Source organism: Gopherus evgoodei, chromosome 9 (assembly GCF_007399415.2).
Source record: "Gopherus evgoodei ecotype Sinaloan lineage chromosome 9, rGopEvg1_v1.p, whole genome shotgun sequence".
In the NCBI taxonomy this organism is placed as follows: domain Eukaryota; kingdom Metazoa; phylum Chordata; order Testudines; family Testudinidae; genus Gopherus; species Gopherus evgoodei.
In genome coordinates, this window is record NC_044330.1 from 57,838,337 (window position 1) to 57,855,271 (window position 16,935).

At 47.7% G+C, this 16,935-nt stretch overlaps 1 protein-coding gene across 1 annotated transcript in view; it reads right to left on the reverse strand.

Annotated features, from left to right (window-relative positions):
- CROCC2 (ciliary rootlet coiled-coil, rootletin family member 2) overlaps positions 1-16,935 on the reverse strand; it is a 135,038-nt gene that overhangs the window by 57,389 nt on the left and 60,714 nt on the right. The window contains 2 exon segments of the mRNA XM_030576109.1: positions 3,542-3,676; positions 4,887-5,066. Of these exon segments, the coding sequence (XP_030431969.1) occupies positions 3,542-3,676; positions 4,887-5,066 (315 nt within the window).

The window sequence follows — 16,935 nt, forward strand, 5'->3', positions numbered from 1 at the left end:
AAGGATACCACATGGGACTGGGCTCAGAAGATCTGGTTTCTGATCCTAACCTCTGCCACTGACTTGCTGTGTGACCTAAGGAGTGTCACTTCCCCTCTCTGTCTAATGTGACTCTCAGAGAGGGAGAACGCTGTGGGAGAGCAGACATGATGGGGGAGGGATAATTGTCCTTAGCACATCCATGGCACTTGATGTTTTCTAACCATAATCAAAGCCAGTCAAGTAATTAAAGACCTAATTAAACCCTGCTTTGTGGCCTGATCACAAATCTTCAAAATACCTGATGTTCCTGTGGATGAATTTTCCACAGCAGGCTTTGACAGCCTTGATTTGTGCCCCAAGCCCAGCATAAATCTCTGTATGGGAGAATGTGGAGTGCTGAGGAAAGATGGCTGTACAGTGTATGGCATTACTATGGGTGTCACACACAGAGAAAGCTCTGCACATGCCTTTCCTTTCTTCCTGAGGATTTTCTCTCTTTCCCCACCCCATCTCCCTCTTTTGTGCTCTCTCAATTTTGTCCTTTGCTTCTTTTCCTGCTCTTCCTCCATGTCGCCTCCTCCCCTACCTGCTCATCCATGGTTTCATCCCCATTCCTTGCCCTCCACCTCTGGCCCCTCTCTATTCTTTCCCTTCACTGCTCTGCCTGAATTATCCTCAGTCTCCACTCTGCTTCCCTCTATGAGCCAGCAATAAAGCAAAGCTGACCAGCTCTGCCAGTTTCATCTTGTTTCTGGGCTAGTCTTGAGAAGAGCTCAGGAAGGTGATATTGACTAGATCCTGTTTTGCTACTTCTCTCACAGGTGATGGAAGGGAAGGCAGTAATGAGAGGTGTTTTGTGCCACCCTTTGACCTGCACTCCTTGGCATGTCAATCTCTATGCTAGAGAAATCCACTGCTGGAATCATAGAATATCAGGGTTGTAAAGAGGCCTCAGGAGGTCATCTTGTCCAACCCCCTGCTCAAAGTAGGACCAATCCCCAGACAGATTTTTGCCCCAAATGGCCCCCTCAAGGATTGAACTCACAATTGTGTGTTTAACAGGCTAATGCTCAAACCACTGAGCTATTCCCCCCTTTCCCTGACTGGGAATCAAACCCAGACTATAGCAGTGGGAGTGCCTAATCATACCCACTAGACCACCAGGGAATGTGTATTAATAACTATTATTATTGTCTATATAATGCCACATAAGATGTGTGCGCATTAATCTTTAGAGGTAGCTAAAAACACAGGTCCAGCAACAAAGGGTTTACAGTCTAGTTATTCACACAGTTGCACATCCCACATAGGGGTTAAAGATGAAAGTCCAATCCTTTCCCTATAGTAATCAAAGGAACTTTTTTTGTTGACTTCAGTGAGAATACAACTGGGCCCAGGGAATCAAATGGAACATTTTCCAAGGGAACAAAGTCTCTCCCCTTTTGATCACACCACTTCACCACAGCAGGTTATTTCCACTCCTCCCACTCAGTGATATTTGGAGGTAGGGAATTGTTTATAGTTATTGAGGAAAGTTATTCTTTGCATTTGATTTCCCTTTGGTTCCCAACCAATCTTTCCAGTGTCCATGCTTTGCAGATGAGAGTTCTGGTTGGAGTTTTATATCCTTCTTGTACTGTTTGTTTGGTGTTAAGGGACTATTCTTTAACATGCATGTTCTCCTTTGGAATGATCTATCTGGTGGCTGAGCCCCCACTGATGTCATGCATACATTTCTGATTGTAAAACCAAACCAAATCACCCAACATTATGCTAGCTCACTGAAACCTCACAATGGATTGCTGCAAGCAAATTGCAGGAACCAACAGCATAAGCAACAGTCAAGCACACAGCGGTGCCTATGTGCCTTAATTTTGGCCAGTAACGGGACTCTATGCAGAGTGATGTCTCTGATAACAACAAAGTAGATTTAGACTGGCCAAATCACCTGACTTGTAAGATCAGTTACATTTTCAGTGCATGTAGGAGGCTGTGATAAATGAAGGCGGAGGGTAGCTCCCTTTTATGGACACCCAGCCAGCCAGTAGCCATAAAATCCCTCTTAGTAGCTGTTCTCTAATTGCTCTACCTGAAAAGGGTTAAAATGTCTCACTGTGATGCATAGGTAAAAGGAATTGAGTGGGCACCTGGCCAAACGAGCCAATGGGAAGGCTAGAACTTTTTACATTTGAACCAAGACTCCCCTTTTGTCTGTCTGTCTTGTTCTCCTGGGGACTGGTGGACAGGACAGCAGTTATGCTGTAAGAAGCTTGGGCCAGATATGAAAAAATTATCAGTATCATACCTAGAAACTACTAATTTAAACCCCAAATATGTAAGTGGATCAGGAAATGTCTAGGAAGATGTGATTAGGTCTGTCCCTTTTATTTAATTATGGCTTGTGGATTTCTTGGTGCTAACCCCAGGTGCTGTTGTTTTGCCTGTGAACTTCAAGCTGGACCTCAAAAAAGCTACTATTGATGCTTAATCCTTGTAGTTGCTCTTTTAAAATTTAGCAATAGCCTGAGTTCCCAAATGTATTTTCTTTATTTTTTATTAATAAAATTTACCTTTTTTAGAACAAAATTGGATTTTTGTGTCTTAAGAGACTTGTGCACATGTTGTTTAATTAACTGGTGGCAACAGCTAATTTCCTTTTTTTCCCCTCCTCTTTCTCAGCTCTCCCCTGGGGAGGGGGGGGGGCTGAAAGAGCTGGAGGGTTCCCCTCAGGAAGTAATTCCCAAGTGCACCTTCCTGAGCTCTCAAAGGGGTTCTGCACTTGGCTGGTGGCAGCATCTACCAATCCGAGGTCAGAGAGAAGCTGTAACCTTGGGAGTTTAATACAAGCCTGGAGAGGCCAGTATTAATTTTTAGAATTCTTGTGGGCCTCCACCTTCTGCACTCGAAGTGCTAGAGTGGGGATTTAGCCTTAACAGAGGCAGTGAAAGACTTCTCCACCCAAGAGGGTTTTTATTCTCATAACAAGGATCTGTCTAAATGCAGAAGTTGTGGCAGCCTAGTGTGCATCAATGTAAGTGGACCAATGTAGCTGCACTGACTGTGTCCACACTGTGCACATGCCTCAGGTTAAAGCTACTTTCCCTTTGAAGCTTCACATCCACATTTTACAGTGCTGTACTGCTAGAAGCATGTTGCACTGCAGGTAGGTATCTCAGGCACCAACTGCTGTTTCTAGGCACTGTGCATTCTGGGTACTTTTCACAGCAGATTAGGGGATACCAGTCAGCGTGCAGAGGAACTGTCTGACTATGGATTCAACTCCTATCATCCCTCCTGTTGTACCCCAGAATTCATCTGGAGCTTGCTGGCCCAGGCCATTTTCAAACAATTGGCTAGCAACAAGGAGGATAAACAGGCAATCCTGTCCATTACTGATACTCATCAGCTTCAATGGGATCACTCACATGCCTGGAATTTGACATGTGCTTAAGCACCTTCCTGCTGCAGGGTTGGCCACAGCAGAACTCCAGCCTGCAGGATCCTGCATGGCACATTCCTGTTTGGGCCACACAGAGTCTAGAGAAGGATCTGAGCTCACCTTATCCTGCTCCTGGCGGTTCAGAGCCTCCAGCTTCACCCGGTCGATCTCCATCCTGGCGTTCATAAGCTCCCGCTGGGCCTCGCTGAGCTTCTCTGACAGCAGACTCTTCTCTGTTTCCTTCAGGGACAGTGCCTGGCAGGGTGCAACAGACAGGAGCCATCATTCAAGAATGGCACATGTGGAAGGACAGGTGCAGAAACTCAGCATGTTGGGACAGAAGAACATTCTCCACAGGTGCCCTCTGCTAGGACTGCAGTGGCTGCACGCTTCCTTGCAGCTAGCTCTGTTATGCCACACAGTAGAGAGCCTGCTGCTAGCCCAGACTGGGCCTGTAGTAGCTGTGGGGTTACCCACACCCAGCACTCTATCACTCCCCACAGCGCCTCCCATTGGCCCAGGCTGGGCCTGAAGTAGACTCACTGACCCACAGACTTTAAGGTCAGAAGGGTCCATCATGATCATCTAGTCTGACCTCTTGCACACTGCAGGCCATGGAATCTCACCCACTCACTCCTGTAATAGACCCCAAACCTCTGGCTGTGTTACTGAAGTCCTCAAATCACGATTTAAAGACTTTAAGTTATAGAGAATCCACCATTTACATTAGTTTAAACCTGCAAGTCACCCTGCCCCATGCTGCACAGGAAGGCGAAACCCCACTAGGGTCTCTGCCAATCTGAGCTGGGGAGAAATTCCTTCTCAATCCCAAATATAGCAATAAATTAGACCCTTAGAATTTCAGCAAGACCCACCAGCCAGACACCTGGGAAAGAATTCTCTGTAGTAACTCAAAGTTCTTCCCATCTAGTGTCCCATCTCTGGCTGTTGGAGATTGGCTACATGCCATTGTAGGCAACCTCAACTTACCATCCCCACCATAAACTTATCAAGCTCAGGCTTGAAGCCAGTTAGATTTTTCACCCCCACTGCTCCCCTTGGAAGGCTCTTCCAGAACTTCACTCCTCTGATGGTTAGAAACCTTCACATATTTCAAGCCTAAACTTGTTGACGGCCAGTTTATAGCCACTTGTTCTTGTGTCTGCATTGGTGCTTAACTTAAATAACTCCTCTCCCTCCCTGGTATTTATCCCTCGGACGTATTTATAGAGAGCAATCATATCTCCCTTCAGCCTTTATTTGGTTAGGCTAAACAAGCCAAGTTCCTTAAGTCTCCTTTTATAACGTATGTTCTCCATGCTTCTGAGTTCCCCACAGCCCTTCTCTGGGTTCTCCACAGCCAGCATGCTATACTGCTCCCCATAGCGCCTTCCACTGGGAGAGGCTGGGACTGGACCTTTCCTGCAGCCAGTGCTCCTCCAGGACCGTTGCTCTCCCTGCTTACCTTCTGCTTGTCATTCTCCAACAGGAGGAGGCTTTCATCCCGCTCCTGCTGCAAACTCAGTACTTCCTCAGCCAGCTCCTCTTTCTCAGCCTCATATTTGGACAGCAGCTCCTCCTTCTCCTGGTGCAGCCGGTGCACAGCCTCTTCCTTCTCCTCCCTCAGTGCTAGACGCAGACTCTCCTGACATCGAGCAAGAGCAGAGCAGGCCGTTAGGACAGGTCTGGATGGGGACCTTCCTGAGCAGTTACATCCCTCACTCTGCTGCAGAGCCATGTGGCACTCCATACAGGGCTTGCCTGACAGAGAGGTCAGGGAGAGCATTAACGCTGTGATGGCCCAGCTACTGTACATGTCATGCTTCCAGCCAGCACAGAAGAGAACACTTAGGACAAAGAATACACAATGTAGCTAGGTTCCCAGGACTGCCTGTGATCTGGAGTCATCACCATATTACTATGGTGGAGGAGAGGAAGGTGATGAGGAACAGTCAACATGGATTCACCAAGGGCAAGTCATGCCTGACCAATCTGATTGCCTTCTATCAGGGTTCGCTCCAGGCACCTGCATTCCAAGCAGGTGCTTGGGGCGGCAATCTGCAAGGGGTGGCAGTCTGTGTGTTTTTGCCCCCAAGCAGCACGCTGAATTGCCACTGCAGACAGCAGGGGCAGTCCATGTGCCGTTAGGGCTGCACGCGCATTTCTGCAGTGGCGGCAATTTGGCGGCAGCTTCTATGTTCAGCTGTCCACAGCGGCACAGCTTCTGTCTTCTGGCTGAAGACAGAAGCTGCCACTGAATTGCTGCCACGGCAGAAACAAGCATGCCGCCCTGACATGGCACACTGACAGCCCTCGCTGTTTGTGGTGGCAATTCAGCGCGCTGCTTGGGGCAGCAAAAACAGTAGAGCCGGCCCTGCTCACTGTGATGAGATAACTGACTCTGTGGATATGGGGAAAGCGGTCTCCCATAGTATTCTTGCCAGCAAGTTAAAGAAGTATGGATTAGATGAATGGACTATCAGCTGGATAGAAAGCTGGCAAGATTGTTGGGCTCAACAGGTAGTGATCAATGGCTCAAAGTCTAACCATCAGTTGATATCAAATGGAGTGTCCTAGGGGTTGATCCTGGTGCCAGTTCTGTTCAACATCTTTATTAATGATCTGGATGATGGGATGAATTGCACCCTCAGCAAGTTCGCAGATGACACTAAGCTGGAGGGAGAGGTAGATACGCTGGAGGGTAGGGATCCAGTCCAGTGTGACCCAGACAAATTGGAGGATTGGGCCAAAAGAAATCTGATGAGGTTCAACAAGGATGAGTGCAGAGTCCTACACTTAGGATGGAAGAATCCCATGCGCTGCTAGAGGCTGGGGACCGACTGGCTAAGCAGCAGTGCTGCAGAAAAGGACCTGCGGATTACAGTGGATGAGACGCTGGATATGAATCAGCAGTGTGCCCTTGTTGCCAGGAAGGCCAACAGAATATTGGGCTGTATTAGCAGGAGCATTGCCAGCAGATCGAGGAACATGATTATTCCCCTCTATTCAGCACTGGTGAGGCCACACCTGGAGTACTGTGTCCAGTTTTGGTTCCTCCACTACAGAAGGAATGTGGACAAATTGGAGAGAGTCCAGCAGAGGGCAACAAAAATGATTAGGGGTCTGGGGCACATGACTTACGAGGAGAGGCTGAGGGAACTGGGCTTATTTAGTTTGCAGAAGAGAAGAGTGAGGGGGGATTTGATAGCAGCCTTCAACTACCTGAATGGGGGTTCCAAAGAGGATGGAACTAGGCTGTTCTCAGTGGTGGCAGATGACAGAACAAGGAACAACAGTCTCAAGTTGCAGTGGGGGAGGTCTAGGTTGGATATTAGGAAACACTATTTCACTAGGAGGGTGGTGAAGCACTGGAATGGGTTACCTAGGGAGGTGGTTAAATCTCCATCTTTAGAGGTTTTTAAGGCACAGCTTGACAAAGCCCTGGCTGGGATGATTTAGTTGCGGTTGGTCTTGCTTTGAGCAGGGAGTTGGACTAGATGACCTCCTGAGGTCCCTTCCAACCCTGATATTCTATGATTCTATGTGCTACTTGCTTACTATAGTGCCACTATTAGAGGCAGGGCAGTTTGGATGTATAACCAACTGTAGGGCAATCAAGATTGGATCCACAGCCCATTGAAGTCAATGGAAGACTTCACATCAAGTTCAATGGGTGGTGGATCAGAGATCACTGTTCAATAGTGGCAGCACAAGTTCACTGCACTCATTGATGTGCTCCAGTTCACTTGCAGCAGGTCTTGCTTCCACTGTAAAGTTTGTTCTCTCTCACCCAGTAGTGTAAATCAGGAACTACTCCTACTGAGTCAATGGAGATACAGCAGCATAAATTGGGCATCTGTGAGAGGAGCACAAGACCTGGTGTCCTGCCAAGCCACATTCTGCTGAAAAGTCTCACACAAAAGATCTCAGGAGGATGGCAGTCAGACTGGGTCATCAGGAGCTGCAGGGTGTCCCTTTTGGCAGCTCAGTACTGCTCAGCACCATCAGCACAATTCCTTTCTCACGGCCTTTTCCACAGAGTCACAGATTTGTGATGCAGGTTTGACCCTACTCAGCCCAAGCCAGAGGGCATCAAGCCCAGACCCTGTGTTGAGTTAGAGAGTCTCTTTCCGAATGACACCTATCCTCCCTGAAAGACTCCAAGGGCCACACAGGCCACTGTGTCCCAATAAGGTGACTCATAGCACATTACCAAGGGGTCACCGTGCCTGGATAAAGCCCCATGGTACATTACCCAAGGGTCACCATGCCCCAGGTAAGGTGCACCATGGTATGTTATACAGGGGTTGCCATGCCCTGGGTAGGGTGACCCATGGTACATTACTGAGGGATCACCCTACCCTGCATAAGGCACCCAATGGTATGTTAACCAGGCGTTGCCATGCTCTGGGAAAGGTGCCCCAGGATACGTTACCCTGGGGTGACCATGCCACGGTAAGGTGCCCCAAGAGTACTTTACAGAGGGAACACTGTGCCCCAGGAAAGGCCCTATGGTATGTTACCCAGAGGTCACCGTGCCCTGGCTAAGGTGCCCCATGGTATGTTACCCAGGGGTCACTGTACCCTGGGTAAGGCGCCCTGTGATAAATGAAAAGGAAGGAGGGGTAGCTCCCTTTTATGGACACCCAGCCAGGCAGTAGCTATAAAATCCCTCTTAGAGCAATTAGAGAACAGCTACTACCTGTAAAGGATTAAAAAACCTGACTGCTATGCATAGGTACAAGGAATTGAGTGGGCACCTGGCCAAAAGAGCCAATGGGAAGGCTAGAACTTTTAAAAATTGAAACAAAGATTCCCCTTCGATCTGTCTGTTTGTTCTCCCAGGGAGATGCGAACAGGGCAACAACTATGCTGTAAGAAGCTTGGGGCCTGGTATGAAAAATCCCCGATATCATACCTAGAAACTACTCATTTGAAACCCCAGATATGTAAGTAGATCAGGAAATGTCTCAGAAGACGTGATTAGGTTTATCTCTTTTTATTTCTTTATGGCTTATGGACTCCTCTGTGCTAACCCCAGGTGCTTTTGTTTTGCTTGTAACCTTTAAGCTGGACCTCAAGAAAACTATTCTTGGTGCTTAATCCTTGTTGTTACTCTTTTGAAATGTAGCGAATGCCTGAGTTCCCAAATGTATTTTATTTATTTAAATAAAATTTACCTTGATTTCTGTGTTCCAAGAGGTTGTGCACATGTTTTTTAGTTAGCTGGTGAAAACAGCTGATTTCTTTCCCCACCCTTCTTTCTCAGCTCTTCCCCGGAGCGGGGTGAAAAGGCTTAAGGGTACCTCACAGGAAGGAATTCCCAAGTGCGCCTTCTTGGGCTCTCAAAGGGGTTCTGCACTTGGGTGGTGGCAGCATCTACCAAACCGAGGTCAGAGAGAAGCTGTAACCTTGGGAGTTTAATACAAGCCTGGAGTGGCCAGTATTAATTTTTAAGGATCCTTGCGGGCCCCCGCTTTCTGCACTCGAAGTGCCAGAGTGGGGAATTAGCCTTGACATGGTGGTAGAGCGGTGGGATCACTCTGAACCAGAAGCACAGACCTCAGGATTTTAAAAGGACACATTTTTCCTTTTGGTAGCCTGCAAAACCAGGGAGTTCCTTCCTTCCTTTTCTGCCTGAGGAGGAACAGGCACACAAAGGGTTCATCCTGCAAAGCCAGAGAGTCCAATGAGCAGTTTATTTTTTTCCCGAGCTTTGTGGCAACGAAATAGCGAGGTTGTGGTTGGGCACTGAAAATCTAGAGCAATCAGTCTTCCCAAAGCAGCACACCACGGAGAAGAGAGACTCAGGTCAAGCCCAGACATCCACCTCCATGACAGAAATGCAGGGAGGGAATAGGGGACTGGAAATTTCCCTGGAGGGAATGGATAGCTCTCCTCAACCCAAGATCCAGGTGCCAAGATGGAGGGATGCCCTTAACCCAGACCAAGTTCTAACTGTGGAAGACAGGAATTTCTTCCTACAGATGAAGTGCTTGGAAGTGCAAGCGGTGGAGAAGTCCGTGGAAGCAGAGGAGAAGCGCTTGGAGGTGGAGGAGAGGAGAGAGATCTAGCAATTGGAGGTGGAAACAGAGGTGCAGTGCTTGGAGGCTGAGGAGAGGAGAGAGGTGAAATGCTTGGAGACAGGAGCAAAGGGGAAACACTTGGAGGCGGAGGAGAGAGGCAAAGCGGAGGCAGAAATGGAGCAGAAATGCTTAGAGCTGGAAAGGGCTAAGTGGGTCAGCCAGGTAGCCCTAACAGTCCTCCTCCAGGTACCACTCTCCATTCCAAGAAATTTCCCATATACAAGGTAGGCGATGATATAAAGGCCTTCTTAGAAAATTATGAAAGGGCCTGCCTTGGGTACAATACCCTCCAGACCAAAATATGGTGGAGCTGAGGCCAAACCTCAGTGGACCCTTATCAGAGGTGGCAGCTGAAACGCCTAAAGAACACATGAACGAGTATGAACTTTTTAAACAAAAGGCCAGAATTAGGATGAGGCTAACACCTGAGCATGCCCGCCAGTGGTTCAGAGCCCTAAAGTGAAAACCACACGTGGCATTTTCCCGACATGCCTACCACATTGTAAAAAATTGGGATGCCTGAATATCAGGAGCAAATGTTAAGTCTCTGGAAGATCTGTCTCTCTTAATACAAATGGAGCAGTTCTTAGACAGGCAACCCGAGACAACACCATCAGAGTCAGCCCAAAGCCCCACCTTGCAAGGAGGACCCTCCCCACATCCAAGGAGACCTCAGATGCCCTGTCATCCCACCACCCCACTCTCCAACCACCCACCTCACCCCAGCCCACAGTCAGCTGGGCGATGCTTTAAATGTAATGAGCTCTCCCCAGGCTGCAGGCCTTGTTAAAGGCCAGAAAGGGTACTGGGGTTGCAGAGGGCAGCCCAAGGGTGGGCAGAGGCAGAGGCAGAGGCAGTAGGTCCAAATCCCACTTGTTGGTGATGAGTGGCACTTACACTGCAGTCTGCCCCAGGGAATGGGGGCTAGGTGATGACTGGCAGTGGCCATAAACTGAGGCGAGGGTGGGGGTTCCCTGAGCAGGGGAGACCCAGATCTGTGGGGGTACTGCCAGGGGGCAGCACCCTGGCCTGAAAGGGGCACCGGGATCTAGGAGGGACTTGGGCCCAGGAGCAAGCGGGACACCGGCCTACAGAGGGTGCTCTGGAGCTGGAAATGCTAATTCCCTGGATGACCAGCAGAAGGTGCCGCAGGGGTGAGTCCTGCCCCATGACAGAAAGCTTCTGGGAAAAGGTGCATCTGATCAAAGGGTAAACACACCGAGCCGAGAGAGCACAGATCACAGCCCTCTAGGGGACAAGGAAGTTCTCAGTGCTTGGAAGGGGAAACAAAGGGTAACCCCAAAGGGGAGCTGGATTTTCTGCATATGTACAGTCCTGGGGTTGGGAGACCCACTCCCCAAAGGGGCAGCTAATGTTCAGGATCCCCCTGAACACATATCTTGCCAGACCCTGAGGTACCAAAATTCCAGAAACATGATTAAATTAAGAGCCCACACAGAGGGGAGCACTGGAGGGAAGGAAAAGCCAGTGACTGATTACATGGAAGAGAGTCAAAGGACACAATGGGTAATGAACAAACTAACCTCAAATTACACTATCTGAACAGAGGGTGTGGTATCACAAAGATACTTGTGAACACCCATCTGAGATACAAATTTTGGTATTAATGGTAAGTTTTAGGATAAGAATTTTATTATTGATGTTAAATCTTATGATTATGTTACTTTTCAATTAATGCCTGTAAACAGGCTTAAAGCTTATCACAGCAGAGAAACCATAAAAAGCCTGGTTTGCTGTGTGTGAATGTGGAAACTGAGGCACACCACCTCCGGGCCTTAATGGCTGGATGCCAAAAAGAACTATAATACAAACTGCCTTCCAGTTAGTTTACTGCAAGAGGGTCACTCACTGACTAAGGGGAGAGGTGTGACACTCTGTACCTCGGGGGAACACCCAGCACCCCCATGTTCATCCTTGTAATATGATTGTGTGGTATCTAATGCAAAGTTTGTCATGTTGGGTGTCTTCATGATGTACTTAGCATTGTTGTTATGGTAATGTTTATAGTAATCATTGTTATAGTAATGTTATAGGATGTAATTTCACGTATACAGTTATGAGGCTGAAAACGTGTCCTCATGGCTTAAAGCAAGCCCAGGCAAAAACTCTTCAGAAGCAGAGGGTCAGTTCACCCCTCATCAGGGCATGTATGGGACAAACCCAGCCCAGCCTCACAGGAACAAAGGACACTGGACTAGGCAACAGCAAAGGATCTGTTGGACTCTCGAGTGAGTCACCCCCCTTCCTTTGGTCAGTTTGGGACTGCGATGAGGTAATGCTCACCTGACCCTGAAGTTGGGGTGGGAGGAGAGAACATGATAAAAGGGAGAGATGTTTGCCATGCTTCCTCTCTCTCCCACCTCCATCTACAAACATCACCACCAAGTGACTGAAGCGCTGATCATAGGGGAGAGCCTGGTTGAAGGGCAACCAGCCATCCTGTGGCGAGAAGCATCTAAGGGCACTGAAAGTGTTAAGATCAGCATAAAATGTGTTTTGCTTTTGTTTCATTTCACCAAATCTGACTTATTATGCTCTGACTTATAATCACTTAAAATCTATCTTTGTAGTTAATAAATGTGTTTGTTTGTTCTACCTGAAGCAGTGTGTTTGGTTTAAAGCATGTCAGAGACTCCCCTTGGGATAACAAGCCTGGTACATATCAATTTCTTTGTTAAATTGACAAACTCATATATGCTTGCAGCGTCCAGTGGGCATAACTGGACACTGCAAGACAGAAGTTCCTAGAGTTTTGTCTGGGACCGGAGATATTGGCTAGTGTCATTCGGTTGCACAGCTTACATGGCAGCTTATATGGCAGAGGCTGTGTGTGAACAGCCCAGGAGTGGGGGTTCTCACAGCAAAGCAGGGCAAGGCTGGCTCCCAGAGTAAACAATTGGAGTGACCTAGTAGATCATGGGTCCATATAACACTAGAGAGGAGTGTCACAGTTACCCAGGGGTCACCGTGCCCCGGGCAAGGCGCTTGATGGTATGTTACCCAGGGGTTTCCGCGTCCTGCATAAGGAACCCCATGGTACATTACCCGGGGGTCACAGAGACCTGAGAAAGGCACCCCATGGTACATTACTCAGGGGACACCATGCCCTTGGTAAGGCGCTCTATGGTACCCTACCCAGGGGTGACCATGCCCTGCATAAGGTGCGCATGGTACCTTACCCACAGGGCACGGTGCCACAAGGTACATTACCTATAGGTCTCCATGCCCTGGGTAAGGGGCTCTGTGCTATGTTACCCAGGGATCACCATGCTCCTTGTAAGGCACCCCATGACTCATTACCCAGCAATCACCATACCCTGGGGTAAGGTGTCTCATGCTACATTACATGGGGCACGGCGACTCCTGGGTAATGTGCCCCATGGTATGTTACCCAGAGGTCTCAGTGCCCTGTGTAAGGCGTCCCATGGCACATTACCCAGGGGTTGCCAAGCTCCGTGTAAGGCACCCTATGGTACATTACCCAAGGGTCGGTGAGCCCTGGGTAAGGCGTCCCATAGTATCTTACCAAAGAGTCACCATTCCTTGTTTAAGGCACTCTATGGTGTGTTACCCAGGGGTCGTTGTGCCTTGAATAAGGTGCCCCATGGTATGTTACCCAGGGGTGACCATGCCCTGTGTAAGGTGTGCATGGTACATTACCGAGGATTTGTGGTGCCCCGTATAAGGTGCCCCATGGAACGTTACCCAGGGGTTGCCGAGCTCTGCATAAGGCACCCGGTGGTACATTACCCAAGGGTCACAGTGCCCCGCATAAGGCTCCCTGTGGTACGTTACCCAGGGTTGCTGTGTCCTGGGTAAGGCACTGCATGGTACCCACATGATGGGGCACTGTGCCTCGGGTAAGGCGTCCATTGTATGTTACGCATGGATCACCGTGCTCTGGGTAAGGTGCCCGATGATAAGTTTGTCACGTTGCACCCCTTAATGCTTTATAGAAATATGCTTATGAGTGTAAATGTGACATAACTGGAATATGTTTTATGCTAGATATGCAATGTAACATATCTGTGCAAAGGTTATGTTATTCTGCATGTATTCATCCTATTCGTATGAATGTATCATTCTTGTATCTGAGACTAGAAATATGAAATATAACTCTGAGGTCCTATTATAATTGTGCAAAGTGAAGGCCATTAATGGTGGTTTGGAATTTTGATGGCTCCCATTAACCAGGACAATTGACTGTAGATGGCTCTGTTTACTTGTAAGTCTTCCTGTATATGTGTGTGCTGGCAAATGGGCAATGAAGTCTTACACATGTGAACATGTCACCTGAACTGGAATTCATCTTTAACCTGGTGCTTTTCCATTTAGAAGGACAGGTGGGGACCTACAGAGACAAAAGATTCATGCCTTTTGCCAAAGCTATATAAGGAGGTGGAACAGAAAAAAGGAGGCTGCAGTCAGGAGAAATCCCCTAGCTACAACCTGAGCTGGAATAAGGACTCTACCAGGGAAAAGGATTGGGCCCAGACTAGAAGGAGGCTAGTCTGTCAAAGAAGCGTATTGGAACATCTCTGAGGGTGAGATTTACCTGCATTTGGTTTCCTACTGTATTAGGCTTTAGACTTGCGTATTTTATTTTGTTTGGTATTTTACATCTGTCTGTTATTACTTGGAACCACTTAAATCCTACTTTTTGTATGTAATAAAATCACTTTTACTTATCAATTAACCAAGAGTAAGTATTAATACCGGGGTGGGGGTGGGGGCGGGGACAAACAACTGTGCATATCTCTCTCTTTTATAGAGGGTGAACAATTTGAGTTTACCCTGTATAAAGCTTTATACAGATAAAATGGATTTATTTGGGGTTTGGATCCCATTGGGAGCTGGGTGTCTGGGTGTTGGAGACAGGAGCACTTCTTAAGCTGTTTTCAGTTAAGCCTGCAGCTTGTGGGGGATGTGGTTCAGACTTGGATCTGTGTTTGCAGCAGGCAAGCGAGTCTGGCTCAAAGAAGGCAAGGTACTGGAGTCCCAAGGTGGCAGGAAAAACGGGCTCTGAGGTAATCCCAGCACATCAGGTGGCAGTCCCAAGGGGGTTTCTGTGACCTAACCTGTTATAGCGGCGCACTGAGCTGGGTCTGTGCACAGCTGATTGCTTTGAAATACTGGTAGTGATTTTAAGTGAGTTTTAAGTGTGTTGGCTGGAGAACAGACAAAGTGGTTTGTTATTTTCTGTTTGCTTATTTCGGATAAGGGCAATAGGGACAGAAAAATAAGCAAAATAAGTAAGAGTGAAGATCAGAAGAAATTAGAACTGCACAAGCTGCAAATTGCCCAGGAAGGCTGAACACTGGGCACTGGACAAGTGTCTGCTAAGTAAGAAGCCCCTGAGCTGAATGCACCCCAGTTTCAGTGAACTGCAGAGGGGTGTGGCCCAGCACAAGAAAGCAGGAAAATGACAACCAGTGAAGCAGCTACTAAACTAGAGCTGGCCAGACTGGAAGCAGAAGAGAAGGCAAAGGACCGGGCGTTTCAACTGAAGCTCAAAGAAGCAGAGGCAGCCAGGGAGAAAGCTACTTACAAAAGAGCTATGGAAGCAAAGGCAACCAGGGACAAAAGAGCCCCAGAGTTAAGAGACAGAGAAATACAGGCTGAGATTGAGGGCTGGTCGACACTAGGGGGGGAAATCGATCTAAGATACGCAACTTCAGCTATGTGAATAGCGTAGTTGAAGTCGAAGTATCTTAGATTGAGTTACCTACCGTCCTCATGGCGCGGGATCGATGTCCGCGGCTCCCCCTGTCGACTCCGCTACCGCCGTTCATGTTGATGGAGTTCTGGAGTCGACAGGAGCTCGTTCGGGGATCACTATATCGCGTCTAGATGAGATGCGATATATCGATCCTCGAGAAATCGATTGCTACCCGCCGATATGGCCGGTAGTGAAGACGTACCCTGTGGCACAGAAGCATGAACTGGCTGTTATGGAGTGGAAGAGACAAAACCCTCCAGCAGCTGGCCCCATTTCCCCCAAAAATCCACAAATGGGAACAACTATGTCCACGGTATGATGAGTCCAGTGACATTGCCAAATATTTCATCACCTTTGAGAGACTGTGCACCCTCCGTACAATTCCTGACAAACAAAAAATGGACACATTGGTAGCAAAATTGACTGGAAGAGCTCTGGCCATATTCAATAAGATGCCTACTGATGATATGTCAAACTATAGTAAATTTAAGGAACTGGTTTTGATACAGTTTCAGATTAACCCTGTAAGTTTCAGGTGTAAATTCAGGAGTCTTAAGAGCAGATCTAGATTGAGTAATGTGGCTTATGTAAATGAAATGAGAGATTTGTTAAATAAGTAGGTGAGGGGGAAAAGGCATTGTAAGCTTGGAAGAAATGTGTAATTTGGTTACTTGGGAACAAGTTCTGAATATGTGTAATGATGATGTAAAACAGTATTTGTGAGACAAAGAGTTGGATGCAGTGGGTGGATTGACTGAGTTTGCAACTCTTTTGAGCAGTCACAATCTGCAATTAAACATAAACCACTGGCAGAGGGGTACAGGGTTAGTGGAAAGCAGAATCACCGTTTTACCTCCTGGGAGGAAAAGGAGGCTGGGCGTTCACCTCCCTATTCCTCTGTTACTCGTCCCAAATCTCCTATACAAGCAGAGGAATCCTAGAGGTCCTATAACTGTAAATCCACTGACCACCTGAGGAATAAATCTCCCTAGCTGAATGGGAACAGGCAGCAGGTAATACATGAAGCTGCTGCTTCTCTGAGCCAGGCTGCCTCTTTCCACACAGGATTTGTAAAGGTTGCTTCTACAAAACCAAGCAGTAAGCATATGCATGCTGTTAAATTGAATGGGAAAGTATTCCTGGGATTGAGGGACACAGGTGCAGAGATTTCTGTGGTCTGGAGGGACCTGATCCATGAGGATTTGTTGCCAGTGAAAATGGCAGAATTAGAACTGGTGGGAGGTTACAAAGTCCTTGCACCTTTAGCTAAGGTACACATGTGATCCAACCCGTCACAACATTACCCAGGGGTTGCCATGCCTTGGGTAAGGGACCCCATGATATATTACCCAGGGGCACTGTGCCCCAGGTAAGGCATCCCATGGTACATTAACCAGGGGCTACCATTGTGGCGTTGCACTCCATATATTCTATGGAAATTTGCTAATGAGTGAATATAATGTAATTGGAATATGCTTTAGGCAAAAGGTCTCTTGTAAGGTATCATTACAAAGCTTATAATCTACTGAGTGTGTTCATCCTATTTGCATGAATGTTTCATTCTTGTATCTGAAACTAGGAATATGAAATATAACTCTGTGGTCCTACTGCAATTATGCAAAGTGTGGGCCATTAATGGTGGTTTGGAATCTGGATGGCTCCCATTGACTAGGACAATTGCCTGTAAA